General features: G+C 46.0%; 2 protein-coding genes across 3 annotated transcripts; one reads left to right on the forward strand and one right to left on the reverse strand.

Annotated features, from left to right (window-relative positions):
* Window positions 1-2,835: 2,835 nt before the first annotated feature.
* On the reverse strand, window positions 2,836-8,834 carry DUSP18 (dual specificity phosphatase 18). 2 transcript variants are annotated; one of them, XM_008573003.1, is made up of 3 exons: window positions 8,591-8,834; window positions 2,988-4,715; window positions 2,836-2,929 (listed from the first exon to the last, which is right to left on the reverse strand). In XM_008573003.1, the coding sequence occupies exon 2, from the start codon at window positions 4,643-4,645 to the stop codon at window positions 4,079-4,081; it is 567 nt and encodes a 188-aa protein (XP_008571225.1). In that variant the 5' UTR covers window positions 4,646-4,715; window positions 8,591-8,834; the 3' UTR covers window positions 2,836-2,929; window positions 2,988-4,078. The 2 variants fall into 2 exon arrangements, with proteins under 2 accessions (XP_008571225.1, XP_008571226.1); XM_008573004.1 differs by lacking the exon at window positions 8,591-8,834 and adding an exon at window positions 7,208-7,278.
* A 242-nt stretch (window positions 8,835-9,076) lies between these two features.
* LOC103590707 (chromosome unknown open reading frame, human C5orf52) lies at window positions 9,077-16,613 on the forward strand. Its single transcript, XM_008573012.1, has 3 exons — window positions 9,077-9,346; window positions 11,584-11,692; window positions 15,208-16,613. The coding sequence occupies exons 1-3, from the start codon at window positions 9,084-9,086 to the stop codon at window positions 15,403-15,405; spliced, it is 570 nt and encodes a 189-aa protein (XP_008571234.1). The 5' UTR covers window positions 9,077-9,083; the 3' UTR covers window positions 15,406-16,613.
* The last annotated feature ends 10,427 nt before the right edge of the window (window positions 16,614-27,040 follow it).

A 27,040-nucleotide genomic window follows, 5' to 3' on the forward strand; every position in this document is an offset into this window, starting at 1 on the left:
AGGACATCTCAAGGGAAATTAGAAGATATTTTGAAATGATCAAAATGAAAATACAAAAAAATCAAAATTTGTGGAATACAGGTCTCTAATCAATAACCTGAATTTCCACCTAGAGGTGGGTTAGGGAGAAATTGGTAAAGGGCCACAAGAAATGTTTACATTGTATAATAATAAAATTTAAAAATAAATAATTTTTAAAAATAATAATCTGTATGCTGAAAACTACAAACACTGATGAGAGAAATCATTGTAGAGAGTAAAAACGTCAACACTCCCCAAATTGATTGATAGATTTAATGCGATTCCTATAAAAATTCACTACAAACACTGATGAGAGAAATCATTGTAGAGAGTAAAAAATGTCAACACTCCCCAAATTGATTGATAGATTTAATGCGATTCCTATAAAAATTCCAGCAGGATTTTTGTTGTTGTTGTAGACAAATTGATTCTATAATTTATATGGAAAGGCAAAGAAACTAGAATAAACAAAACAGTTTTCAAATAGAAGAATAAAATTGGAGGAATCACACTACTATAAAGCTATGGTAATCAAGATAGTCTGGCACTAGTGAAGGGAAATATGCATGTATCAGACAGAATAGGGTCCAAAAACAGACCCCCACAAAGGCACAGAGGCAACTCAATGGAGAGCGGAATTTTCAACATATGGAGTGAAAATTAGCCTCAACTTAAACCTCACACCTTATACAGAAGGATAAAATAAATAAATAAATAATATAAAACTCTAAAACGTTAGAGAAAATCTTTGTGACTTGGGGTTAGACAAACAATTCTTATACGTAACACCAAAAGAACAATTGGCAAAAGAAACACTTGGTAATTTGTATCTCATCAAATTTAAATTAAAGATGTTTGCTCTGCAAAAGACACTTTTAAGAGAATGGAAAGAAAAGCTACAGACTGGGAGAAAATGTTTACAAATCACATACCTCACAAAACTTGTATTCAGAACATATAAAGAATTCTCAAAACTCAATTAGAAAATGGGCCTTGAATAAACATTTGACCAAAGGGGAAATATGGAAGGATTAGGCACACAAAAATATGTTCAACAACATTAACCATTAGGGAAATGCAATTTAAAACCATAAAGAGCTAATACCACATCCTTATCAGAATGGCTAACATAAAAAATATTGGCAGTTTCAAATACTGGCAAGGATGCAGAGAAAATAGCTTTCTCATACTGTGCTGGTGGGAATGCAAAATAGCCACTCTGGAAGTCTGGCAGTTTCTTATACAATTAAACCTACCTCTACCACATGGCCCAGCATCCCACTCTGACATACTCTCCCTAGAGAAATGAAAACTTATGTTCATACAAAAACTTATGTTTTTCAAAGACATTATGCTGAGTCAAAGAAGGCAATCTCCACGTTATATCCTGTATGAGTCTACTTACATTCTGGAAAAGGCAAATCTATAGGGATTGAGAATAGATGAATGTTTGCAGGAGACTGGGGTGGGGTGAGGGTTTGACCACAGAGGGGAAGTGTCAGGGGATTTCTTGAGTGATTTTTGCTGTGTCCAGATTGTGGTGGCAGATACATGAATCTACATGTGTTAAAACATAGAAGGCCTTGAATAAACATTTGACTGAAGGGGAAATATGGAAGGATTAGGCACACAAAAATATGTTCAACATCATTAACCATTAGGGAAATGCAAGTTAAAACCATAAAGAGCTAATACCACATACTTATCAGAATGGCTAACATAAAAAATATTGGCAGTTTCAAATACTGGCAAGGATGCAGAGAAAATAGCTTTCTCATAATGTGCTGCTGGGAATGCAAAATAGCCACTCTGGAAGTCTGGCAGTTTCTTATACAATTAAACATACCTCTACCACATGGCCCAGCATCCCACTCTGACATACTCTCCCTAGAGAAATGAAAACTTATGTTCATACAAAAACTTATGTTTTTCAAAGACGTTATGCTGAGTCAAAGAAGGCAATCTCCACGTTATATCATGTATGAGTCTAGTCACATTCTGGAAAAGGCAAATCTATAGGGACTGAAAATAGATGAGTGTTTGCAGGAGGCCAGGGTGGGGTGAGGGTTTGACCACAGAGGGGAAGTGTCAGGGGATTTCTTGAGTGATTTTTGGTGTGTCCAGATTGTGGTGGCAGATACATGAATCTACATGTGTTAAAACATAGAAACTATACATCCAAAAAAGTTAATTTTATGGTATGCTAATTTAGAATTTTAAAAAAATACACAAGTAAAGTTATTTTTAAAAATGCCTTAAAAGAAATTTTCCATCTGGGTTTCTGCCAGTAAAGTTGATTTGTGGAGTTTCGAGAAGAGATTTTCCTCCTTCTCCCCAGCTCCCCCAAATTGCACTCCTGGGCACTCCCTTTGTGAAAGTGGGGTGCAGGTAGGCTTGGAAAGAAAGGACATTTGGCCTCCACTGGACCCACTGCTCTGCCTTAAGCAGAGCAGGTGTGCTTCTGTTTGTCCCCCATGCTTGTTTAAAAACCTCTGGATTAGAACAGCTGGTCTTGAGCCAGCTCTTCAGGCATGGAGGGGGTCTGAACAATCCTGGATTCCAGGCCTACTGGTGGAGCCCACTCGTTTAACCCTCTGACACGTGCCCCAGTGGATCCTGGTAGTCAGTCAGACTGGGGTGCTGGTGCGATTCTGTCAGTGATTCTAAACAAGGTCTTTTGTGAGGGGCTGGAATGTGCTCCTTGCTTGTTTCCCCAGCCGCACCTGGATGAAACACAATGGGACCTCCTAAAAGGCTTCTAAGTCTAGCTCCCTCTGAGGTAGGGTCTGAAAGGACTGAAACCATTTTTTTTTCCCACACAGGGTGACTTTTTGGAAGAGCACTTAGTAAACAATAAAGGGCTGTGCACAGAAGGGGGAAATGCCCTTGTGAGGATGACTGTGCTGACCTGGGACCAGCAGGGCCAAAGAATCCTGGGACCAGCAGGGCCAAATGACTGTGCTGACCTGGGACCAGCAGGGCCAAAGAATCTATCATTCATGATGAGGGTAGCCATTTACACTAAGCATGCATCATGTGCCAGGCACTGTGCTGAGGAATTATTGAATCTTCATGACAACTGTGTGAGAAAAGAGCTGTCACTGTTTGGACAGATGAAGACACTGAGGCTCCCAGAGGCCCCAGTTCACATGGAAAGGTGACAGGGTTGGGTCCCAGTCCAAGACAAGGCCTGTGAGAAAAACCCCTGAGGCCTGTTGTCAGGCCTGCTTTCCTCATGTGCCCTGGAGAAGTGTACCAATGCCACCTTGCATCAAAGATTGGGGTATGATTGCTGAGGGCTCTTGAGACCTTGCTATGTACAATAGCACTCAAAAAAATTTAATACAGTGGAATGCTTTCTTTGAAAACTATCTTATGCACAAGTTCAATCTAGAAAACCAGAGTTGGGCCACTGTGGTGAAGGTGGAAGCAGGGATGGTCTGGGGTCCCCTGGGCTCCTGGAGTAGCACTTGAAAGCCACTTATCCAGTAGGTTGACACTTACTGTGAAAAGCACAGGAGGTGCCATGATGCTTAAGGCTCTGGCTTTGGGTCTGAAAGAACAAGATGGGATTGTGGCAGAATCATTCCTGGGTTAGCCAGTCCTGGGGAGGGCTTCAGAATTCCAGGCCTGCCAAGTGCATTAGGTGCTAGTCTCTGTCCTGGGTACCACCTGCCCTGCCCTACCCTCTGGCCAGCAGCCATGGCTGGCCACCCACAGGGTAGAAAAGTTATCTTCACCCTCTTAGAATTAGTGACTTTATTCTTTAAAGATACGGATTAGGGGCTGGCCCATGGCTCACTTGGGAGAGCGTGGTGCTGACAACACCAAGTCGAGGGTTAAGATCCCCTTTCCGGTCATCTTTAAAAAAAAAAAAAAAAAGATATGAATTAGCAGATTAAAAGCTGCAGCAACCCTTTCTTTCTTCTGGCCCTTATAAAAGGCATCATCTGTTTTTTTCTGTATCATCAAAAGTAGAATGTCCAAGTTCAGATCTTGGTGCAGACCAACAACAGATCTGTACCTCTAACCCCAGCGTAGGGGCTGGCAGGATGGCTCACAGTGGAATCATCAAACGGACCTCCTTCTCATAGATGTCAGGGATGACTCCCATGGGGGAGCTGACCATGTGCACAGTGTTCTTGCCAAACAGCTGGAACTCATAGTGGATGAGCTGCTCCCAAAAGCCATTGTTGGGCCGGATAATGGGCCGGCATGACTTGGTCCATGTGTGGGCATCTAGCAGGGACATGGCATGGTACTTCATGAGGTAGGCAAGGCACAGGGTGGCCGAGCGGCTCACACCAGCAGCACAGTGCAGCAGCGTGCGGCCCTGCTTCATCTCCACACTGTGGATGTGGTCAGAGATAGGGTCAAAAAAGTCGTAGAGATGCGAAACGGGGGCATCGGCTACAGGCACCTGCACGTACTGGATATCCTCGTATAAGGTATTCACCACCTCCACCGAGGCATTGATGACCGTGGTGATCTGGTGGCTGGACAGCAAGAGCTTGTTGTTGGCAGCCACACCATTGCTGATATAGAGGCTTCTGGTGATCTGTGAGAGGCCGCTGACCGAGGGCGGTCGGAACTGAACTGGGAAGGCAGGCGGGGGCGCTGTCATCAAGGTGGTGGGTCAGCAGTCAGCCGAGTGTGAGGGCTGCACCTTTGTGCTAGGCTGTGTCCACAGAAAACTGCGGGGAGGGAGAAGATGGTTAGAGGGCAGGAGCCCAGCAGGCCAACCCCAGGGATTTCTGGGAAATGGATGGATGGACCTACAGGACTCCCCAAGGTGGTCTGACCATCACAGCAGAATTACCCAGGGAACGCATTAAAAATACAGATACCTAGCCCCCTCCCCAAACCCACTGAGTCAGATTCTCAGGGTGAGGAGCAGGACTCTGCATGTTCAGCATGCTTCTCAGATAGTCTAATGGGATTATCCTATGGGACAAAGGGCAAGTCCACCAGCCTGGCACTTGAGGCCTCCCTTGAGGGGCCCCACCTTTCTAGATGGGCAGGCCGACTTGTATCCCTCAGCTGTGCCCTGGCCTGACTCTCCAGCTAGGCTCTCACAGCCTTCTTCTCCCCTCTTCAAAATTCTCTCTTTCCTTCCAATTCCTCTAAGTGGACACCACTTACATAATCTCCCTCCTCAGTCTTCTGACTTTATGGCCCAATCATGAGACCCTGAAACAGTGACATAGAACCGGAGCCCACTGTGCTGGGAGTCACTGGAGGGGCTTAGGATAAAAGCAGGAGGGTCCCAGCTGTCCTCCTCCAAGAACCATCTCTTTGAAGAGACAGGATGTGCCTATGTAAAACTGATGTTAAATGACAAAGTCCTGTATTGTTAAACATGCTCCTGCACCTTGCCTCTAAAGAGGGCCTGAGGAAGGAAGTGGCCAAAAGCTGCCTGAAGGACAGCATAACGGGCATTACAGCAACCCCAGGAGCAAGTGCAGAGAGGCAGCAGAGCCTCAGGAAGACTAGCCATGCCAGCACCATGCAGCCTGCCACAGGACTGTGGCATGCACCCCAGGAATGGGCAGACCCCTGCCTTCTCCAGGACTGTGGCATGCACCCCAGGAATGGGCAGACCCCTGCCTTCTCCTAAGAAGTCTCAGGCCCCTCACTTTCTCATTCTTGAACAAAGCTGCAAAAATAGCACATCTGTATATGTTTCACTAAAATAGAAGCATTCAGATTTAGATCACACTTCTCAAGGCCAAATGACAGCCTTCACTAGGCACAGACAGATGAGGAGCCAAAGTTTTGTTGCCCTACTTAATATATTTCAGCAGCTGCCACTGTTAAGACCATTGTGGTCTGGTTCCTGCCCATCTCTCCAGTCTACTAGCCTTCCCCATGTCCTGAAGGGCCTCGGCTAGACTGAGCCACTTACAGTTGTTTATGGACATCCTGTCCTCTCCAGCCAGGGGACTTTGCCTCTGCTGCTCCCTCAACCCAGAACCCCATTTCCTTCTAAGCCAATCAGATCCTGATCTGTCCCATTCAGTAGAGGACTGCAGAAATCTGAGGAGCCTTGGGATCTCAGCCCAATGGTCATTTCCTTAAGGGAAACCTCCTGGGAGCACACCCCTCGCCCATGTATGATCAAGTCCCTGTCCAGACTTTCTCAGCCCTATGTTCTCTCCTTCCCAACACTTACCACTTGAAGATGTGGTTTTGCCTTGATCTGTCTGATTATTTGATTAAAGTCTGTCTCCCCAGGAGACTGTGTGCCCTTTAGGGTTATGATGTGTCTGTCTTCTCCTATTATATCACCCACCAGTGCCAATTATGTCCTCACAAGTAGGTGCCTCATAAATATTTGTTGAACGAAGGAATGACTCCAACAACCAAGACTCTGTTTTCTGAGAGGTTTTCTGGAAAGGATGAGTTCTCTGGCATGTTTCTCTAGAATTTCAGGGAGGGGCTGGGTGGGGTTGGGGTGGTTCTTAGTCTACTGGAGAGGAAGGCCAAAGACTGCATAGGCAAATCCTACCTGCCAACACCCCAGGGTCAAATGCATCAGACTCACCCTGGAAAGGGCAGTCAGGGGGGCTGGCTTGTTCTAAAAATCATATGAGGGGCAAGGAAAAAGCCCCCCCCAAATCCAGGTGGAAGCCTAAATGCTAAGGATTGTTCTGGATCCTCATAATAAGGAAACCCGGACAGAAGCAGACCCTTCCTCCCCAAACCAGTGCCCAGTGAGTTAAGAGAAATAGAGGAAACTGCTGCTCATCACAGTGACAGAAAGTCTGAAGAAGAGACACTGTTCTTTAGGGGGAGGATAGTGATGGAGGAGTTATTTTCATGCTAGCCAAGAAATATTTATCAGGCACCATATTAGGTATTGGAGATACTAGAATGTATAAGACAGTCATGGCCACTTTTCTCGAAGACCTCAACTCTTATACACTGTTGGAAGGAATGTAAATTAGTACAGACATTACAGAAAACAATATGGAGGTTCCTCAAAAAACTAAAAATAGAACTACCATAAGATCCAGCAATCCCACTACTGGGTACTTAGCCAAAGGAAAGGAAATTAGCATACCGAAGAGATATCTGCATCCCCTGCAGCACTATTCACAACAGCCGAGATATGGAATGATCTAGGTGTCCACCAGCAGATGAATGGATAAAGACAATGTAGTAGATATGCACAATGGAATACTACCTGGCCATGGTAATGAATGCAGTTCTGTCATTTGTGGCAACACAGATGAGCCTGAAAGACTTTTTACACCACACTTTAACCAACTGAGAAACCGGCCAGCCCGAGCCTGGAAGACATTATGTTAAGTAAAATAAATCAGGCATATAAAGATAAATACTGCAAGTTCTCAATCATAGGTGGGAGCTAAAAAAAAGTTGAGCTTTTAGAAGTAGAGAATAGAATTGTGGTTACTAGAGGCTGGGAAGGGGAGGGGGAGGGGATATAGGAAGAGGTTGGTTAATGAATACATAATTACAGCTAGATAGGAAAAATAAGTTCTAGTGATGTAAGCAGTGCTAGGCATCTATAATTAGCAATAATGTATTGTATGTTCTCAAATGGCTAGAAGAGAGGAGCTCAAAAAAATGATAAATTTTTATGGTGATGAATATGCTGATTACCCTGATTTGATCACCAAACCTTGTTTGTATACATGTATTGAAATATAACTCTGTACCCCATAAATATGTACAATGTGTCAATTTAAAAAAAAATCTAGTGGGGGGCCGGCCTGTGGCTCACTTGGAAGAGCTTGGAGCTGACACACCTAGTCAAGGGTTAAGATCCCCTGACCAGTCATCTTTAAAAAAAAAAAAGTCTAGTGGGAAAAGCAAATAACAAAAGAAAAAAAAAGGGAAGAAAAGAAAAAATATCTAGTCGGGGAGACAGACATTAAACAAGCAATTACAAGTATTACAGCGCTGGGAAATAGGGATAACAGTGCCTACTTTAAAAGGGTGTTATGAAGACTAAATAAGGTAATCCAGATAAAATGTTTGACACAGGGCCTGGCACAGAGTGAGCTCTAAAAATGTTAACTATTCTTCTTGCCGTTGTTAGGGAAATTTTAATGCAGGGCATTGTAGGAATGAAGAGTAAAGGGATTTACTCCAGGCTTAGGGATAGGGAGTCGCAAAGATCTCCTTAAGAAATGACACAGAGATCTGAGGAACGTTTAGTATGAACGGAAGGAGGCAGGGAAATAGCAACTCTGCAGCAGCCTTTGGCTTCCCTTGTCTGGCTCGATCTTCAAAGCAACTTATTCAGATTGGCTTCTAGAGTTAATATCTCCATTTAATGCAGGAGGAAAGTGAGACACGAGGGAAAGACTTGTTCAGGTCACAATGTAAGGTCCGAAAGCTGGTCTTTCTGGTCCATTACGTGTGGGAAAAGTCGGCAAACACCGTGGGGCGTTCGTTAAATACGTTATAAACGTGGAACGAAGTCCACGGGTTGTCGCGAGCGAGGCGCCACTTCCAGGGGAGGGCCAGGTAAGTTTCCCGGGGAGGTGGCAATGGAATAGCCTTCTTCGCTGGCTCAGTGTCAAGACCCCGGAGGTCTTACCTCTTTCCCGTAGGAGGGCGGGCGGGTTCGTTCAGCAAGCAGCCGCGCAACGAAGCCTCGGGCGAGGGTCTCGGGGAGAGTGAAGACCCGTCACGATCCGGGGGCCACGATCCCTGCCGGATCAACTCTCTGGTTTCCATAGCAGTGGTCCCTCGTCGATAGGAAGCATCGGCCGCGCCTGATCTTCGGAGAAATCCCAGCCTCGGCTCACCCGGTTACCCCACCGGGCGATCACAACAATACGGGTGGAGAAGCAGAGTCGGCTCAGTGCACCTTAGCCCACCCCATTCCGTCCAATCCGTCTCCACGGCAACGCGCCGGATCGCAGCACGGCGGCCGCCGAGGGACAATCTTGCCGCGTCCGCAGCTTCCGGGCTCTGCGCACACTCCCCGCCCCCCCGCCCCGCCCCCTCGCCTGTCTCCCGGGCAACGCGCCGCGCTCAGCTCAGGGAGTTGCCGCGGGTCTCACTACGCGTCCGCGAGCGTCCGGATCATGACCTCCAACCTGGCTCCCATTCCCGAGTCGTTCTTCAGGGTGGAAGACTCAACGGCACGGCCGGCTAGGCCCTCGGTCACGTGGGACCCGGGCTCGTCCACGGATTATGGGACCGCCGCCTCGGCGACCACCAGTTCCGGCGCCACCCCGAGCTTGTTACGGCGCTATCGCCTCGGTCGTCGCCCAGAAATCGATTTGGAAGTTCGTCCGCAGATCTGCTTCCTGCAGCCACGGACCACGCAGCAGCCGGTGCTCTTCAGGTGCCGCCCGGGTGTCCGCAGCGTTCGTCAGACCTCCGGACCCCTGGGAGCGCTCGAACTCTCTCAGACCCACACTCTCTCAGCCGGACCCCCGGCTCTCCCAGGGTCCCGGATCCCGCAGAGCCTGGCCCTTTCTTAGACCCCAGGGGAGTCTGGATTTCTCACAGACCCGGCCCCCAGCTCCTTCCCAGTCCAGCTCTTCGGACCCCAGGAGCCTGAGCGCCCTCAGCGCGGGCTCCGGAGAGAGCCGGAATTCCCACCTGCAACCCACATTTCCTGCGAATCGGCCCCGGCCCTTCAGTCCCCCCGGCTTGACACCGTGTGGCCCCAGTGCCCTTTGGCCCAAACCTCCTTAGACCTTGAGGAAGCCCAGCTCCAGCATCCCTCTCCTCAGCTGTACGTTCCCCAGTGGCCCTGGAGAAGCTCCCAGTCCCCTCTGCCTGGCCCCAATCCTCGCAAACCCCAGTCCCCTCTTCCCCGCTTCCATTCCACAACCCACAGCATCCTCCAGGCAGGCTCCCACAGAGGACTTCGGCTGAAATGCAATTTGGTTCAAAATGACCATTATTTACTACTTGAAAGGGAATATTTCCAGTCACTGCCTCTTTTTTTCTTTTTTCTTTTTCCTTTCTAGTATTGGTAAATTTGGTGCGCCACTGAGTGGGTGGTTTTATGTATCTCTAAATATTTTAGATCTTTTTTTAAAAAAAGAACAGGATTTGGGGGACTTTTGTGTGTGAGCATCTTGATCTCTAAAACAGCCTTCTCCATCATCCCATGCCTATAACGTGTTGCCGTGCATCGAAGTCAAAAACATGCAAATACAAAATTGAGGACTTTTGTTTGTTCATACTAGTTTGTAAATATGCAGACATTCACAATACTATAGTCCCAAATTGGCTGAAAATGAATTAGAAAGAAATTCTAATCCTTCGAAATGTTTTCTCCTTTAAAGATTGTCTTTTTTGTTCTAGTTATAAAAGTAGTGTGCACTTGTAGAAAAATCAGACAAGACACAAACAAAATGAGTGGCCAGAGACAATTACTGTTAATGTCTTTGTGTATATTGTTCCAGATGCATTCATATATATGTGTTACAACATGCTTATACTTTTTAAAAAAAATACATTATGGGGCTGGCTGGTTAGTTCAGTTGGTTAGAGCTCAGCCTGAAAACTCTGAGGTCACAGGTTCTGATCCCTGTACCTGCCAGCCACAGAGATCAGAAAAAGAAAAAAAAAAAGAAAGGAAAATTCACAAAAAGTTCACTGTTTAGTAACCTGCTTTTTTTCTTCATCTAATACACCATACATATCTACATTTTATACATAATTACATGTATTTTGTCATATGACTTGCCAAAATTTATTCAATTGCTTCCCTGTAGTTGTATATTTAGTTTTCAATTTTTAGAAAGAAAATAGAAACAATTATTTTTAAATGGGCAAAAACATTTAAAGGTATATATATTTGTAAAACCACTTTGTGGTGGAATCAAATTATCAAAAAGTAAAAACTCGGGGCCTGGAAATATCCATTACTGGTCCCATCCAATTTTGACCAAATTGTTATTTCTGTTTTCACCTAGAGCACCTGGTTCCATTGTACCCCACCCCACACCGTCTTCCACCTTTCACCCTCCACAGTCTCCAGAACCCCTGTCCACTCCAGATTTCCCTCACCTTTGTACACTTTTCTCAAACCCTTTTCCCTTAGAATTCCCCTGTTGACCAGTCTAACCTTTGTCTAAACTCTTCATTTTCTTTTTTCCCTTCTTTGATCTACCCCCTGCCTCCCAGATCCTCTTTAGGCCTGGGCTCTGGAGCAAGGGCCCCCCACTTCAGTCTCCCTCAAATTCATCCCTCTGAATCCTACCCCTCAACTTTTACTCTTCTCCTCTAAGACTCACACCTTCCCTCTCATCCTGCATTATGTCATTAAGATGACTGCTTCTGAGGACAGTTCTGAGTCCCTGTTGACTCTTTTGTTGTCTACCCTGGACCCTCCTTCAGCCTTCTCAGGATGGATTTTTCTCTAAGCACCCAAGAAATACCCCTTTAGCATACCTTTTCCACAAGAAGAAACCTATGGCTACTCTCTTGCTCCTCTGAAAATTATGACAGATTTGTGCTTGTCCTGAGAAACCTGGGGAAGCTCTTTCACTCCCCCATCAAATCAGGCCCTGGCCCTGGTCCTGGCCATATATAACCTGTACTACCTTCCCCTCCTCATTCCAGCTTAATGAATTCCAGTGAAGCAGCAGTGAAAAAACTTTTACCCAAGAGCCATTTATCTCAGGTGATTATTCGTGACAACCTCAGTGCACAACGAATCTATGAGATGGAGGTAAGTAGCCATAAGCTTTTGCATTGACAGGATGTTAGTGGCTTGAACCATATTCATTTCACTCTCCCCATATCCTTGGGGGGTGGAGGGAGGCGATTACAGGTCACAGAGGTGATAGGGAGCCATCCAGGTGCTCTAAGGCAGCCCCACTTTACAGAGGAGGCAATTGATACTATTACCAACTTGCCCAAGGTGTCACACCTGTTCTATGTCTTGTGGGTCTTGTGGCATTTTTTTTTCTCAAAGCACATTATCTCTATTTAGGGAATCCATGAATAGACCTTTACTATCTTCCATACAAAGTCTTGGGTCCTAAGGCTTGAATTAGCAGCAACACTATCTGTTCAGTTTTTTCCTTGGGGGATTACCCCCATTTTCCAGATGAGAACTGAAGCTCTTCTCCCATTTTTTGCTTATGGACAAGTAGGGTTTTACCTGCTCACTCAAAGGCTCAAGTACTGTCACCCTACTGGTCCCTGTAGACCCTGACTGATTAATTCATTAAACGTGTCTTTAGGGCCTGCTTGGGGCAGGCAGTGTGCTGGGCACTAGGAAGAGAAAAGTAAGCATTGTGGACTCCAAGAATGTATTTATTTCTTCGAGCAAAGCAGGCAGCCCAGAGTTGAGTGGCTGCCTCCTTATTGACTATGTTGAACTTCCCTTTGTGTTCCAGGGTCCAATCTGGATGGGCCTGTGGGATTCTGATATTGAAGAGAGTGGGGGAGGGGCTGGCCGGTTGGCTCACTTGGGAAAGCATGGTGCTGATAACACCAAGGTCAAGTATTCGGATCCCTATGCCAGCCAGCTGCCAAAAAAAAGAAAGAAAAGAGTGGGGGAGCCTTAAGACATGATGCCAGATTCTCTTGAGGGCCACAAAGACCAAAAGAAGACTAGGGGCCTGGGTATTTCTTCTTCTGCTTAACTTCCAGGGGTGTGGAAATGTGATGGACTTGGAGATGGGCAAGCCAACTTAGCTTTGTGTGACCCTGGATGAATCACACTTCCTCCAGGACCATTTTCTTATTTGTAAAATAGGATCTATTAAGATCTTCTCAGTTGCAGGTGATATAAGCTGAACTTGAAGTAGTTCAAGCAAAATGGAGAATGATGGGTTTACATAATCAAGAATGGATAGGGCAGGGTTGCCAACATTTGGGATGAGAGAAGCCAGGGCCTCCAGTACCATCAAGTGTGTCTTTCACTCTCCCTCTTCAACTCCTTTGTCTGCTGTTTTCTGGACACTGACATCATCATCAGGCTGGCTGTCCCTTGAGAGCAGGGCCACAGGAAACCCTGTAGACCACAATGGAAGTGGAAGTGCTTCCAGTGTTGCTCATGTTAGACAAATCCTGGAGACAGACTCCAGTTGGCCCAGCTGGGTCATGGGCCCATTCTTGCTCCAATCATTGTGGCCAGGTGGTGTGGGGTATTCTTACTGGCCCAGGATGGATTGTGGGCCCCCCCTATAAGCAGTCTGTGGGGAATATTGTACCTCTTGCAGGTGGGGTGAGGATCTCTGAAATAATATTAAAAAATAAAAAATGAAATACTATAACTGGAACTCCTGAGTTGGCTTTCTAGGTACCAGAGGGCTGTGTCATCCTTCAGTCATCCAGAAACTTACTTTTAAAGCTGTGTTGAGCCTTTATATATGTTTAGGTACTTGATGGGCATTATTTATTATTCCCCCATTCAACAGTTCAGGAAACTGAGGCTCAGAGAGATGGAGTAACTTTACTAAGTTCACACATACAGAAAATCATTGCAGAGTTGCAAACCTGGGTCGGACTGATCATTGTGCAGGCCACCCTCCCTTAAGGACAGAAACTGTCTTCTCCATGTTTGTAGACCCAGTGACTAGCTGAGAGCCTGGCTTGCAGGAATTCAGTGGATTTGATGGCCTCGGTGACAATGTGACAATGTTTCTGTCTCTCCAAGAAAGTGCTCACATTTGGGGAAGAGGAAGCTTTGGGTATGCACTGATTTAAATGAGGACAGCAAAGGTCTGGTGTCTGAGCATGCTCAGAACAGTGAATAATGGCTGGTGTCCCTTTATCTATGGGTGTGGTTCTCAAGTAGGAGTGGTTTAGCCCCTCAGGGGAAATTGACAGCGTCTGAAGATGTGTTTGGTTATCACAAGTGGGATGATGCTATTTGCATTTAGTAAGTAGAAGCCAGGGATGCTGCTAAATAGTCTACAATGTGCAGGACAGCTCCCCACCACAAAGAATTGCCCAGCTCAAAATGTTAACAGTGTCAAGGTTGAGAAACCCTGATCTGTGGTAGGAGTAATGCTCAAGGTGAAATCACTTGCTGACAGAGGCCAAAAAGCCATCCGTTATGGGGTGGACTAGAAATGGTGGTGAAAGTAGCCACTTACTTCTCAATGGCTGGATCAGAATCATCTCATGTACATGATAAAAATATAGATTTCTGGCCCCCATCCAAACCCTACTAAGCTAGAATCCCTGGAGTCTATGTTTTTATCAAGCAACTGAAATATTTCTGACGCTCATACAGGTTTAGAGACCACCCATTTTAGCTGTCTTTTATTGCCCATATTTTCTGTCACCCACTCTCCCTCTTTAACTTCCTGTGACAAATAATCATGCCAACATTGACTGGCTTTATGAAGGAACTCCTTTGCTTAACGTTGTGCTAGGCCTTCAGATAATGTTAGTGCTTTTCAGAATCTCCCGGAAAGCTTGCTAAAAACATAGACTCCCAGGACCATCACCCACCAGATTCTGTTTCTACTCCAAATGTCCCAAATCTCCCCATCCTCAATTTATATGAATTTATAAAACCCAACCCCAATTTATATGTCAAACCTCTGAGAAGCTTTTCTTGATGTCTCCCTTCTTTGAACTCTGGGCTTCTCATAGGGGTATATCGCTTTCTGCTGTGCTTAGAAATATTGGGGCTTGTGTCTCACCTCCTGACTACATTGTAGTTACTGTAAAGACCTGCAACTGGTTTTCTTAGTATCTCCTGCATCTAGCTCACTGGAATAAATAAATGAATGAGTAAGGCATAGGATATCCCTTCCCAGACCTTACAGTCTTGTTGTGGACAGGACAGAAGTTATACCATAGAAGAAATAAGTAGAATTCAGTGTGATATACAGGAGATGAAACAGACAATTTGTGGGAACCACCAAATGATCAATAGGGGTAGGGGGATAGGAGTTACAGAAAGGGAGAGAAACAAGATTCGCCCCCCCCGCCCCCCAACTGCTCCCTCCCATCTCTTTCTAGTCTTCAACTAGAGATGTTGTTAAGGTCAAAATCAGACTTCTAGGCTGTAGACTGTCAGAAGGTATCATTAGGGGTTACCTTGCTTAATGCCCATTTTGTACAAATATGGAAACTGAGGTTGCCTATGAGTCAAGACATTTATGGAATGAATATCAGGTCCAACTGGCACATTTTCCACCCCCAGATCAGCAGCACAGATGCCTCTCTTGCTGTGAAATGGTTACTTCATCCTAACTGCACCTTTGTTTTTTTTGTAAGATAAGAGCTTCAGACAAAACCAAGAAAAAGATGAGCCACTTGTACGACCATCTGAAAAAAAAGTTCATGACAGATCAGCTCAGAAAGCTGGGGCGCTGGAGACGGGAATCTATGAGAATCCAGCAGTACTTGGATAGCATCCGAATGTACCAGGACCAGTTGAAATTCCAGTCTCTCAAGAAAAGCCATCCACCCTAGTCATGGCAGAATGATCTGCCAAGGACCACAAGGACACTAGTCTGATCGAAGGAGAAATAGAAACTTGTTAGCCTACACCATTGTAGAACAATAAACCAAGACCAGCAGACAGCGGAGCACAAAACACCCTCAGCAATCCTAGTATTCCTTGCCCCACCCATCCACTCTATTCTGGTGAAGGAGATTCTGATGGTCCCATAGATGCTCAAGTGGAAGAGGCTGAATCAAGCCAGCTTCCATGGTTAAGGCAAAGACTGACCTTTCGGTGCCCACATGTCTGAGGTGATGTGCCAGGCCAGGTACACTGGAACAAAGACCTTTGATGGGAAGGGCTTGGTGATGACACTGGCTGGCATTCCAGTAGTTAAGGAGGTCAGGATGGGGCATCAGACAGACCTGGCTTAAATGCTATTTCTGCCACCTGTCAGCCATGTGACCTTGTAACTTCCCCAGACCTCTGTTTCCTTATCTGAAAGAATGGAGGTGTAGTAAGAAAGCCTAGGTCCAAGAACTGGCGTGAGGATATAAAGTACTTGGCCCAGGGTCTGTCATTTCCAATGCTTTTTATCATGATGGCTGCAGCTGGTTTCTAGCCTTGCTGGTCTCCACTCTCTATTGTGTCTTCTTTTCTGAGTACACCCTGATAGTCCCCATATCGTGCCTTTACTTGTGAAGACCCCATATCTAGAATGCCTCTTCAGCTCCCCAGGGCTCACATGAAACTATCCTTCAAAGTTTATCTCAGTGCCATTTCCTGCAAATCATTTCCTGGCCTCTTTGTGCTTCCTGTCTGTTCCTTCCCCTGCCCCACCTAAGTCACTCCCCTCTGAACTTGGATTACCTGTGGTGGCTTCATTCTGCCTTGCATGGTAGCTGTTTCAGGGTTTGTCCTAACCCCTGATTAGATTGTGCACTCTTTGAGGGTAGGGACTAAGGATCCTACAAGATTCAGTTCATGCCTCTTTTCTTCCTTGATACTTCCCCCAACTGGCCCCAATAGAAAAGGCCACTCCCTCCCGTGCCCCTGTGTGCCCGCACCTGTCTCTGCACCCAGTGTTTGGTTGGCCACTACTTGTTTGCACACTGTCTTCCTGATCAGGTTGTGAATGTCTTGATGGTAGTGACACTCACTCATTCATCCCTGTAACCACAATGCCTAGTAAATGGAGTAGTCACTCAATATTATTTGAATAAATGACTATCTCGTTCCTTTGTCTATTACTCACAGCATCAAGACAGTGCACAGAGTAAGGGCCTGGTACAAATTTTTTAAGTTAACCAAGTCTTCTCATTTTACAGATGAGGAAACTGAGGCCCAGAGAGGTGGCTTGACTTGCTCAAGGTCATACAGCAAGTTAGTGGCAGAGAACTAAAACCAGGTTCTAAAACTAAATCCTGACCCCTGTGGACTGGTCATTCTGCATCACCACAGTTGCTAGTAAGGACCTTAGTCCTGTTGGTGGCTCTCAGAAGTCCTCCTCAGGAAGTCCTACTCACTCCTCATGCCTCACACCTCCTCGTTGTCACTCTCTCCAGCAACGTGGCCTGGCGCCATTTGGCAGCCTTTCCTTTAAGAAGGATTTCAGCAAGCCCCTAGCCCAGAGGGGCCTGAATCAGGGGTGGGAGGCAGATATTCATGATGTTTTTATTTCTCCTCTTTATGGTCTTCCTTTGAGGACTGGAGCCTGCTACTTTTCAGTGGGAGCCAAAACAGTCTTTCTCTAGGTTGTTGTTTGTTTCCTTGGCTAAGCACAACTGATTAAATTGATTTTAAATACTTAAATGCCATTAACAAGCTATATGACCACATTTATAAAAAAAAAAGAAAAAGAAAAAAATCCCAGAGATTTTTAAAAAGAGTCCTCTTCTGTTAGATCAACCATGGCTGGCATTTTGGTATATTTCTTATATTTGGTATATTTGTTTTATTTCAACAAGTCTTTTTCCCCCCCTTGGCACTGTACCTAGAGAGGGGAAGGCTTTGGGGATCCTAGAATGAATCCCAGAGATTTTTAAAAAGAGTCCTCTTCTGTTAGATCAACCATGGCTGGCATTTTGGTATATTTCTTATATTTGGTATATTTGTTTTATTTCAACCAGTCTTTTTCCCCCCCTTGGCACTGTACCTAGAGAGGGGAAGGCTTTGGGGATCCTAGAATGTTTAGGGGGCCTGGAGAGCCACCCCAGCCTCTCTCTTTCCTCCAAACTATTCCCAGGACTTTCCACCTTCTAAATCTCACCTCTGTAGCCTTTCCGAACCTTACCCCAGTCCAGCCTCCAGCCACAATGCATCCTTCTTCCCTGGATGGCTGGCCTTGGCTGACAGTCTTTGCTTCCCCATGTGATGGCTCAACAGACTTGGAGACTCCTGGGAGTGGAGTGGGTGAGTGGAGTAGGGATGTTGACATAGTGAGTCACTTTATAAGCCACTAACTCACCTCTGATTGTGTGGACTTAACCTCCCATTTTTCATTAAAAACCAGAGGGTGTGGGCCAGCCCGTGGCTCACTCGGGAGAGTGCGGTGCTGATAACACCAAGGCCACAGGTTCGGATCCCATATAGGGATGGCTGGTTAGCTCACTGGCTGAGTGTGGTGCTGACAATACCGAGCCAAGGGTTGAGATCCCCTTACCGGTCATCTTTAAAAAAAAAACAAAAACAAAAAAACCCCAGAGGGTGTTGTATTTAAGTGGGTAACAAGAAATGATGAAGTTTAGGAAAGGCCACTTAGTTATTGGGAGGGAAGAAAAAGATTAAAAGTAAGAAAAATTAGTGATGGAAGAATGGAGAGGAATTGAATGGAAAGATATTTGGGGAGAAATAGAATCTCGAAGCTAAGGAGGGGCTCAGATTCTTTAGTCCAGTGGCTGGATGCACACACACACATAACTCAGTTCAAATGAAATCTTAGCTGGAAGCCCATTCCAGTAATCACAACCATTAACATATTAACATTTATTGAGCACTCATGTGCGAGGCACAAGGCTCAGTTATTTGCAAATGTGATCTCATTAAATCCCAACAACAAAATAGGTAATTTTATTAGCCCCATTAAAAAAAAAGAAAAAAAAAAAAGATGACCGGTAAGGGGATCTTAACCCTTGGTCAGCACCATGCTCTCCCAAGTGAGCTAACTGGCCATCCCTATATAGGGATCTGAACCTGTGGCTTGGTATTACCAGCACCGCACTCTCCCAAGTGAGTCACGGGCCGGCCTTTATTAGCCCCATTTTTATGGATGAGAAATTGAGGCTGAGAGAATAAGAATCCTGCCCAAGGTTGGACAGCTAGTAAGTGACAAAGTCCAACTCAAGCCTGTCTCACTCTGAAGCCCATCTCCTAACCACCGTGTTATGAGCTCCCTATCTTTATCACTCCATGTGGAAGTGGAGTACCTGGGACTTGGAGCCCTTGGGTACCTCTCAAAACCCCAATCTAGTCTCAGCTCATGATTTTATAGACAGTGTGTGGGAGCCTCAGCTGTAATGTCAGTTACCTGAAGCCAGCTATTTAAGCAGAGCTGGGCTCAAACCCAGGTGTCCCTTCTACCAGGTGGCTGAAGAACTTGTCACCCATTCTGGGATGGATAGGCTTTTAGGGAGAGTTAGGCTGGGTTAGGGAGGTGTGGATGAGGAAGATGCTTACCCAAAAAGTGGAGGATGGAACTCAGGAGTCCTGACTGCTGCCCAGTGGCTGTGAAAAGATGATCTCAGCTTTGTCCTCAGGAAATCTTTGTGGAATATCCCTTGTGCCTGAAGCTCTACGATGATGGCAGGAGACAGATGAATGGTATTCTCTTTTAAAGAGATGAACTATGTTTGAGCATCCCTTCATTTCCTGCTAAAAATACATTTCTTTTCCTCTCCCCCACTACCAAATGCACTTTACTACTTTAGAGTTCTTAGAAAAACTTTCCAGTTTAAAAAACTTGCTTGTTGTACAGTGGACCTGTTCCTTCCCTCTCCAGAGTCTCTCTATGATCTGGAACAAAAGGAAGGGAACTTCTATTTACAAGGCATTTTATATCTCAACCTCATTCATTCCTTACTCCACCTTACAGTTGAGAAAATCAAGGCACAGAGAGGCTAAGGAACTCTCTCAGAGTCACTATATTTGAATTGGGCTGTGTGTTGCATAGGGCATCCTCTTTCCATGCTGGCCTGCCTCCCGGTGATCCCCAGCTTCATTGTGAGCACAGAGCTTATTTTCAGCCAAAGGAACTGCTCTGTGAGGGATGCCCATGTTTGGAGCCTCCCATTCATGGCTCCTGGCCCCTGACTCTCCTACTGTGGCTGTAGCTAGTGAGCACTGTGGTCAATGACAGCAGGAAGGAAGCCTAGGATGAAGGCTCATTCCCTCACTGCAGGTGTTAGCTTCAGGCTGTCAGTCGGGGTCGGTGGAGTCAGAACCCCAGCTTGGTGGATCCAGAGTAGTCTTCCAAGGGGCTATGCAGCTGGAATTAGAGGGGCACCTTGTCAGGGAGTGGGGGAAGGCAGGTAGATGCTCCAGGTGCTGCTAAGAGTGATTGCGAAGTTCTTACATATCCACCTCGTCCATCCATTCATCCATGTGGCCCTTCAACACACAATCAGAACACAAAGGTGGAGGAACTGGTTTTCTCATCTGTTGTGACACCACTGGTGTTTTCTGATCAATGTGGGCAAGGGGGGTGACCTGCAGACTGGGAGTGCCTCTGCTCTGATTCACTCTGAGCTTGAGCAAGCCACCTCTCCACTTTGAGAGTCTGGGGAGCTAAAAGAGACCATAGAGCCATCTTGTGCTCATTGCTTTTCCTATTTTACTTAGGGTAACTGAGGCTGGGAGTGGGGAATTGACTTACCAAAGTCAGTTAAGGAATTAGCAGTGGATTTGGGACTGGATCCCAGGATGCTGCCACTCATTTGTAAAGTGGAAATGGGAATCCTGGTTCTCCTCACCTCCCAGGATTATAGGGAGGACCCCATGAGAGGTGAGGTCACCAGGCCAGAACGTCCCAGACGTGCACCTGAGGCTCTGGCTGCTGGACCGAGACAGATCCCACATTGACCACAAGGGGTCAGCAGACGCTTGCACTCATGCTCAGGATGGGCTGAGAAGGATAGGATCTGCTGGAAGGCATAATGCCTGTGTACTGGTGTCTGGGAGGGAGGCCAAGTCATTTAATTCTTGGGGACCCCTAGCAGGAACAAGAGGCAGGGAATATCCTGGCCCAGCCCCTTGTTGAGTCAGGAAGTGTTACTACTGCTATTACAATTCAAGAGCCTAGTCCAGCAGCTGACTTTGAAAGTCTGCAGGCCTGGGAGGGCTGAGGAGACAGAGCCAGGGGCAGGCCTTGGGTTGGGACTTCCTGCCTCCCCCAGTAACCTCTTTCTGGGTTTCAGCTCTTCCACCTGCAGTGGAGGAACAGGGACCTGGTGGGTGGTCTCTGCACTTCCTTCCATTTCTCACTGAGGTGTGGCACAGAGCTTTACACACACAATGCTCCATAAATTCAGCTCAGACCTTTCAGGGCCTTGTCTACCTCTTTCGTGGAGCCCGCCCCGATGTGTGCTCTTTCTTACTAGACTAGGCTCCACTCTGTCCATTTCCCGTACCTCGTGCCATCATTATCTGCTAAAACCTGCCTTAGTTCTCCCATTGGAGTGGGAGCTTCTGCCAGGCAGGGGCTGGACAAGGCAGGAAAAGAGAGGCTTAGCTACCTCTTGTCTCACGCACAAATGACCATATTCTCTGGAGCTCTTGGGTCATTTCCAAGGTGGTTTGTTCCCCTCCTATTGCTTCAGAGATTTTGCATACTTTAATACTGAGGAATCATTGACTCCCCAGAAACATTTTCAAACAAAACCATGGTTTTTCTCACTCTAAGCAGAGGTTGATAACTAATAGTCCTCCTGGGGCCCATAGCAGGGGTGCTGATTTGATCAATTTGAGCACTTTGGGTGGGGTATGCAAGCTCTAGTTAGTCACAGCTCCTATCACTGCCATTGTCCCAAACCAAAGTGTACCTTATATGTTCCTGGGCCCTGAAAGCAGGTGAGTTTGTGACCACCCCGAGGTGTTAGAACAGGGGTTCCTTTAAAATAAATAACTAGTTTTCAAAACTTTAAAATTGTAGTATACACACTATATACAAAATTTGAAGTGTAAAGGGTACGTACTAAAGGAGAACTCTTCACCTCCTCCTCCCTGAGGCCAGTGTGTTGACTGTTTCTGTGTATCTTTCTAGAAATGTTCTATGTACATCTGTCATTAAGATGACATGTATGAGCTTCATAAATTGTATGCAAAACTTTAGTATGTGTGCCTATTTGTATATTCTGTAGGTTTCACCATAATCTTAAAGGGGTCCGTGATCCACCCACACATTTCAAACCACTGACTTTGAGACATCTAGGCCAGAATGTCTGACTAGCACCCATGTTTGCCTCCCGACTTTCCTGAGACCTTACTGAAAAAAAAGAATAGACATTTCAAAAGTACTAAACACTCAACAGCAAGGAGAGCCAGAATGAAGAATTTCCTCAACAGATATTCACTGAGTTCATGTCATGTGCCACGTCTTCTTCTAGGCCCTGATAATACAGCAGTGAAAGAAATCTGATAAAAACTCCTGCCATCCTGGAGCTTACATACTAATAAGAGGAGACAGAAATAGACCAAATAAATCATTTGCAAGATGACAAGTGCTGTGGAGAAAAAGAAAACAGTGAAGAGGGCTTAGAGTGCCCTGTTCAATTTTAGATAAGGCTGAATCACTGATGAATGAGAGATTTCAACAAATGCTTGGAATATGGAAAGAGGACAAGAGCTGGTTTGATGATGAAATGGTTGGTAGCAGCAGTCAAGAACATTCTTTTTGGGGTTTTTTTTGGTGGGGGGCCGCTGGCCAGTACAGGGATCTGAACCCTTGACCTTGGAGTTATAATATGGCACTCTAATCAACTGAGCTAAGTAGCCAGCCCCAAGAACATTCTTGTAGTGGACTATTGAGGGGTGGGAATGAGCTGGCTTGAAAGTACAGGGAGGCTTTGGGCTCAAGGTCAGCAGGTCATGGTAGAGGGTGGAAGGGAGAAGGGGGAACTAAAATGGGGGATTTTATTCCTTAAACTGGTTAGCGAACCCATGGGTGTATTGTATTGTTATTTGAGTGCTCTACACATATTTTACCATATTCTTTCTTATCTACTCAGTGTATAATAAACACAGACTCGCACACAACCTGGGGCAGCACTGATAACTGCTTGAGCCTGCTGCCCTACCCTCTCTACACTCATTTGTAAAGTGCAGGTAACATTTCTTTTCCCTAGGCAGAAACAGATTGAATTATACATCTGAGATCAGCTAGGGCTTGCAGTGTGAATGTTGGCACCACAGAATAGATTCCCCCTGACTCTGCTATTTTTCATGATGCCCCACACAGAGCTTCTGGCCAGATATTCTCATGTAGCAAAGGGACCAGATTAAGAGGGACCTAACTGTGTAATAGCCCAGGAAACCTACACCAACTCATTATTCTCGAGCTACTTGCTAACAGGTATAGAACCAGAAGTGGCAGACCTGGGATTTGTCTCTCTAAAGATGAAGCTTTATAAAACATAATTACAATACCATTATCGCATATATAACAAAATTAACAATAACTCCTTAATTTTTTTTGTGTTAGTCTGCCTGGGCTGCCATAACAAAATACCATAGACTGGGTGGCTTAAACAAGTGAAATTTATTTCTCATGGTTCTGGAGACTGGGAAATCCAAGATTAAGATGCCAGTCTATTCAGTTTCTGGTGAGGGCTCTCTTCCTGGCTTGTAGACAGCTGCCTTCTTGCTTTGTCCTCATATGGAAGGGAGAAAGAATGAACTGTCTCTTCTTATAAGGACACTAATCACTAATGACCTATGACACCACCCTATGACCTCATTTTACCTTAGTTACTTCCTTACTCCAAATGCAGTCACAATGGGGGTTAGGGCTTTGACATAAATTTTGGGTGGATACAGTTCAGTCCATAGTATTCCATAAAACCTGATCTGTGTTTGGTATTGCATAATTGTCTCAAAAATGTTTTGTTTTTTTGTGTGTTTTTTTTTTATATAGTTGGTTTGTTTAAATTAGTATCTACATAAAGTTCACACATTGCATCTGGCTGATACATCTTTTTAAAATTGGTAACATTTTCCTATCCCCATCTTTTTCTCAGGCCATGCATTTATTAAATAAAACTGGACATTTGGATATCAATTTTCCTGTCTTCTGGATTTGACTGATTGACTCCTTGGGTCACTTAGCATATTCCTCTGTCCCCTGCAATTCATTTGTACTGATCAAGCTAGAAGCAGGTTTAGTTTTTCTTTGGGGGGTGTGGTGGGGTGGTGTAAGAATAATCATAGGTGGTGCTGTGTGTTTCCTATTGGGCCACATCAGGAGACACATAATGTCCTGTCATCGTACTTTTGGTGGTGCTAACTAAGGTTGATCAGTAGATTCAGCTGATGTCAACCTGATCCTTTATGAAGTTCCCCATCGACCCCATCATTTAGTATCTATTGGTGATCATTACCTTGATCCATTTTTTCATTAGGAGTTGCCAAAAGGTGATTTTTTTTTTCTAATTCTATCATTCCTTATGTATTTATTAGCTAATTCTTTTATAAAGATCTTCCTCTCATAAACTCTTTGGTTACTATGAGATACAGTTTGTACAACAAAAGCAGGATACAGACTTCTTTCCTTTTATCAATTTTCAGAATAATAAATTGCTACTGTAGTAACCTCCAAAGATGACCAATGAGGTGATTTGTTTGTAACTTAAGGAATTTATGGGTTTAATTTATGGATTTTTATTTAGTTGGTGTTTTAACCCATTGCAATCATTATTCTTTTTGATGCTCAAATTGTTCTATCTTTTGCCAGTGGGAGTCCTTTTAAGTTGGCTCGTGAGTCATTTTCACACAACAGTGGTCTTGAATAACCTGTTTACTTTCTGGCACAATAAAATGTCCCAGGCAGGATCATCTTGCATATTTCTGGCCCCAGCCTTGGAGTCAGCCATTTCTCCAAAGTGGGGATGGGTCTAGTACTTTAAAAGTGAAAAGTCTGGGCCGGCCCGGTGGCGCACTGGATAGTGCGCCGCTTGGGAAGCGCGGCGGCGCTCCCGCCCGAGGGGTCGGATCCCACATACGGACCAGTTCCCGCTCACTGGCTGAGCGAGGCGCGGGAGCAACACCGAGGGTTGCGATCCCATTGCCGGTCCCCGGTCCGGTACGGGGGCGACACTGAGGGTTGCGATCCGTTGCCGGACACGGAAAAAGACACACACACACAAAAAAAGTGAAAAGTCTCCCTTGTCCCAGGAGCCCCACTTTCTGTAGAATAAAGGGCATTCCTCACAGTGTAATGTCCACCCACATCTCTGTTCCATCTCCTGCCCTACTCTTCCAAATATGCTGAGCTATTTATCATTTCCCAGACAAGCCATTCTCTCCCTATTTGGGACTTTGTGTATGCTGGTTTCTTTGCCTTGAATGCCCTTCTACTCCTGGTCGCTCTGACTTAGGGCAGCCCTTGCCTCTTCTGTGACTCCTTCACCTAGTCTGGCAGAACTAATGACTTAGGCCGTCATCTTATGGAGTTTGGCAAGTTATCGCAGCAGTGAAAATATATCATCCAGTGTTTGTTTACTAGACAGCTTCCTTCCTTGAGGGTTGCAAACACATGTGAGGCATACGTAGCAGGCACTGAGCGTTTCCCTTTGTTGTGTCTGTTTCCCAAGCTTGGCGACCTTGGTCTCATCTCTTTCTGTTCTGGCCTCTGTTTAATTCATTTCACCAAACATTTCACAGAGCACTCTCTAATTAAACAACTAAAGAATATTTACTGAGCATCTGCTATGCCAAATGTGCTTTACATAATGATTTTATTGCAACCTGTGAAGTAGGTATTATCTTCATTTTAGAGACAAAAAAGAGGAAGTTCAGCGGGGTGGCAGAAGATCCCACAGCTAGGGAATGGCCTAGCTGGGATTTCTTTAGTGGGTCCAACTCCCAAATCCCAAGATTTTCCCTCCACATCATTGTCCGTCAAAATATGTCCATGATCCACCCATATCAGAAACCCTTAGGGAGCTCATTAAAACACATGCTCCCGGATTCTACCTCAGACCCATTAAATCAGAATCTCAGGGAGAATGGGGATAGAAAACTGAGTTTTTAATCAGCTTCCCTGGAATTATTTTAAACAATTATTATTTTTTTGAACAAGTGAAACACACAATAAAACACTCAAAAGGTTCAAAGGGTATAAGCGAAAAGCAAGCACTCTGCCCCATTTCAGTTGCCCAGGTCTCCTGTACCCCACTGCTCCCCAGAGGCAATCTCTTTTCCATGGAGTAACTTGAAGAACAACCGTTGTACTTATAGGATAGACCAAAATGGGCAGGTCGCTGCACTCCAGAGCTCACAGCAACATTGCAGGTAAGACTACCATCCAAGGACAAGTGCCTCAGGAAGGAATCCCAGAGTCATTAGCAAAGATGGCAGAGACTCCTGCTCAGCCCATGTCTACACCTTCTGTTTCTAGGACCTTCCAGTCTGCTTCCTCTGGCCACCACTTCACTAGCAGGCAGTCCCTGCGCAGGTTGTCTTATCACAAGCAAAGATGTGGAATGGAGGGGTGGGAAGGGAAGGGTAAGCCATGTGAGGATGAGCCAACGGGAGCCTGTACAGAGGTCTAACCTGGAAAGGTCTGGGCAGACGCCGGATACCAAAGCTTTCAACCTGTATTCTAATCATTTGTAGTTACCATTAACTTTTCCCCTTCGGAGAGATTCTTTAAAATCAGTGATGTTTAACATTTCTGAGGTCACAGACTCCTTTGGGAATCCCGGGAAAACTATGGACATTCTCCCTAGAAAAATGCACAGACAGCTAAAACTCCATAACGATTGGGGAAGCTTCACAGACCGCCAGCCTACCAGTCCAAGTTAAGAACCCCACTTTTAGATGTGTTCCTTGTCGTACTAAAACACGTGGTTTAAGAAAACTCTATATTCGCTTAGAGAACCTGAACGATGTCGCCACCTGCAGTGAAGCGCCCTGGCACGAACCAGAGGCCAGGTGGCCCAGGAGGTGGAGGAGACGGCGGTGGCGGCTTAGGGTCACTGCTCCTCATCACTGCGGGAAGGACCCACAGACAGGTAATGGCTGTCGTGCGGGGCGGGGGACGTCCTCCTCAGCTTTTAGAGCCACCCGGCCGGGCCCTCGTGCATTTCACCGGCTCTGAGTGCTGCACCTGCCCCCCTCCCTTTCCTGGGTTGCGGGGAGCGAACCCACCCCGACCGAGGGTGGGGGTGGGGGCGCGTCGGCGCAGGGCCTCAAGGGCTCCTCATTCATCATTGTTCCCCCAGCGCCTGGCACGGGCTGGGCCGCAGGGAGGGATGGTGGCCTGAGGCGCGCTGTCCTTTCCGCGTCGCCCGCCCGCCAAGCTCTCGGCCCACAGGTGTTTCCTGGGCTCCTCCCAAGAGCCGGTCCCAGACAGGAACAAGGGTCCGAGCCGGGCCAGCTGCTCGCCCGAAAGACAACCGCCGGCGGGTGCGGGCGGGCGCGGGGCGCACGGGGCCGCGGAGGGACCTGCGCGCG

This window comes from Galeopterus variegatus, unplaced genomic scaffold (assembly GCF_000696425.1).
Source record: "Galeopterus variegatus unplaced genomic scaffold, G_variegatus-3.0.2 Scaffold863, whole genome shotgun sequence".
NCBI classification, from domain to species: domain Eukaryota; kingdom Metazoa; phylum Chordata; class Mammalia; order Dermoptera; family Cynocephalidae; genus Galeopterus; species Galeopterus variegatus.

Bases quoted from the DNA above. Each gene is read 5' to 3' on its own strand.
- LOC103590707 (XM_008573012.1), top strand. From the start codon at position 9,084: ATGACCTCCAACCTGGCTCCCATTCCCGAGTCGTTCTTCAGGGTGGAA. The intron at 9,347-11,583 runs GTGCCGCCCGGG...TCCTCATTCCAG, and splicing joins CAGCAGCCGGTGCTCTTCAG to CTTAATGAATTCCAGTGAAG. The intron at 11,693-15,207 runs GTAAGTAGCCAT...TTTTTTTGTAAG, and splicing joins AACGAATCTATGAGATGGAG to ATAAGAGCTTCAGACAAAAC.
- DUSP18 (XM_008573003.1), bottom strand. From the start codon at position 4,645: ATGACAGCGCCCCCGCCTGCCTTCCCAGTTCAGTTCCGACCGCCCTCG.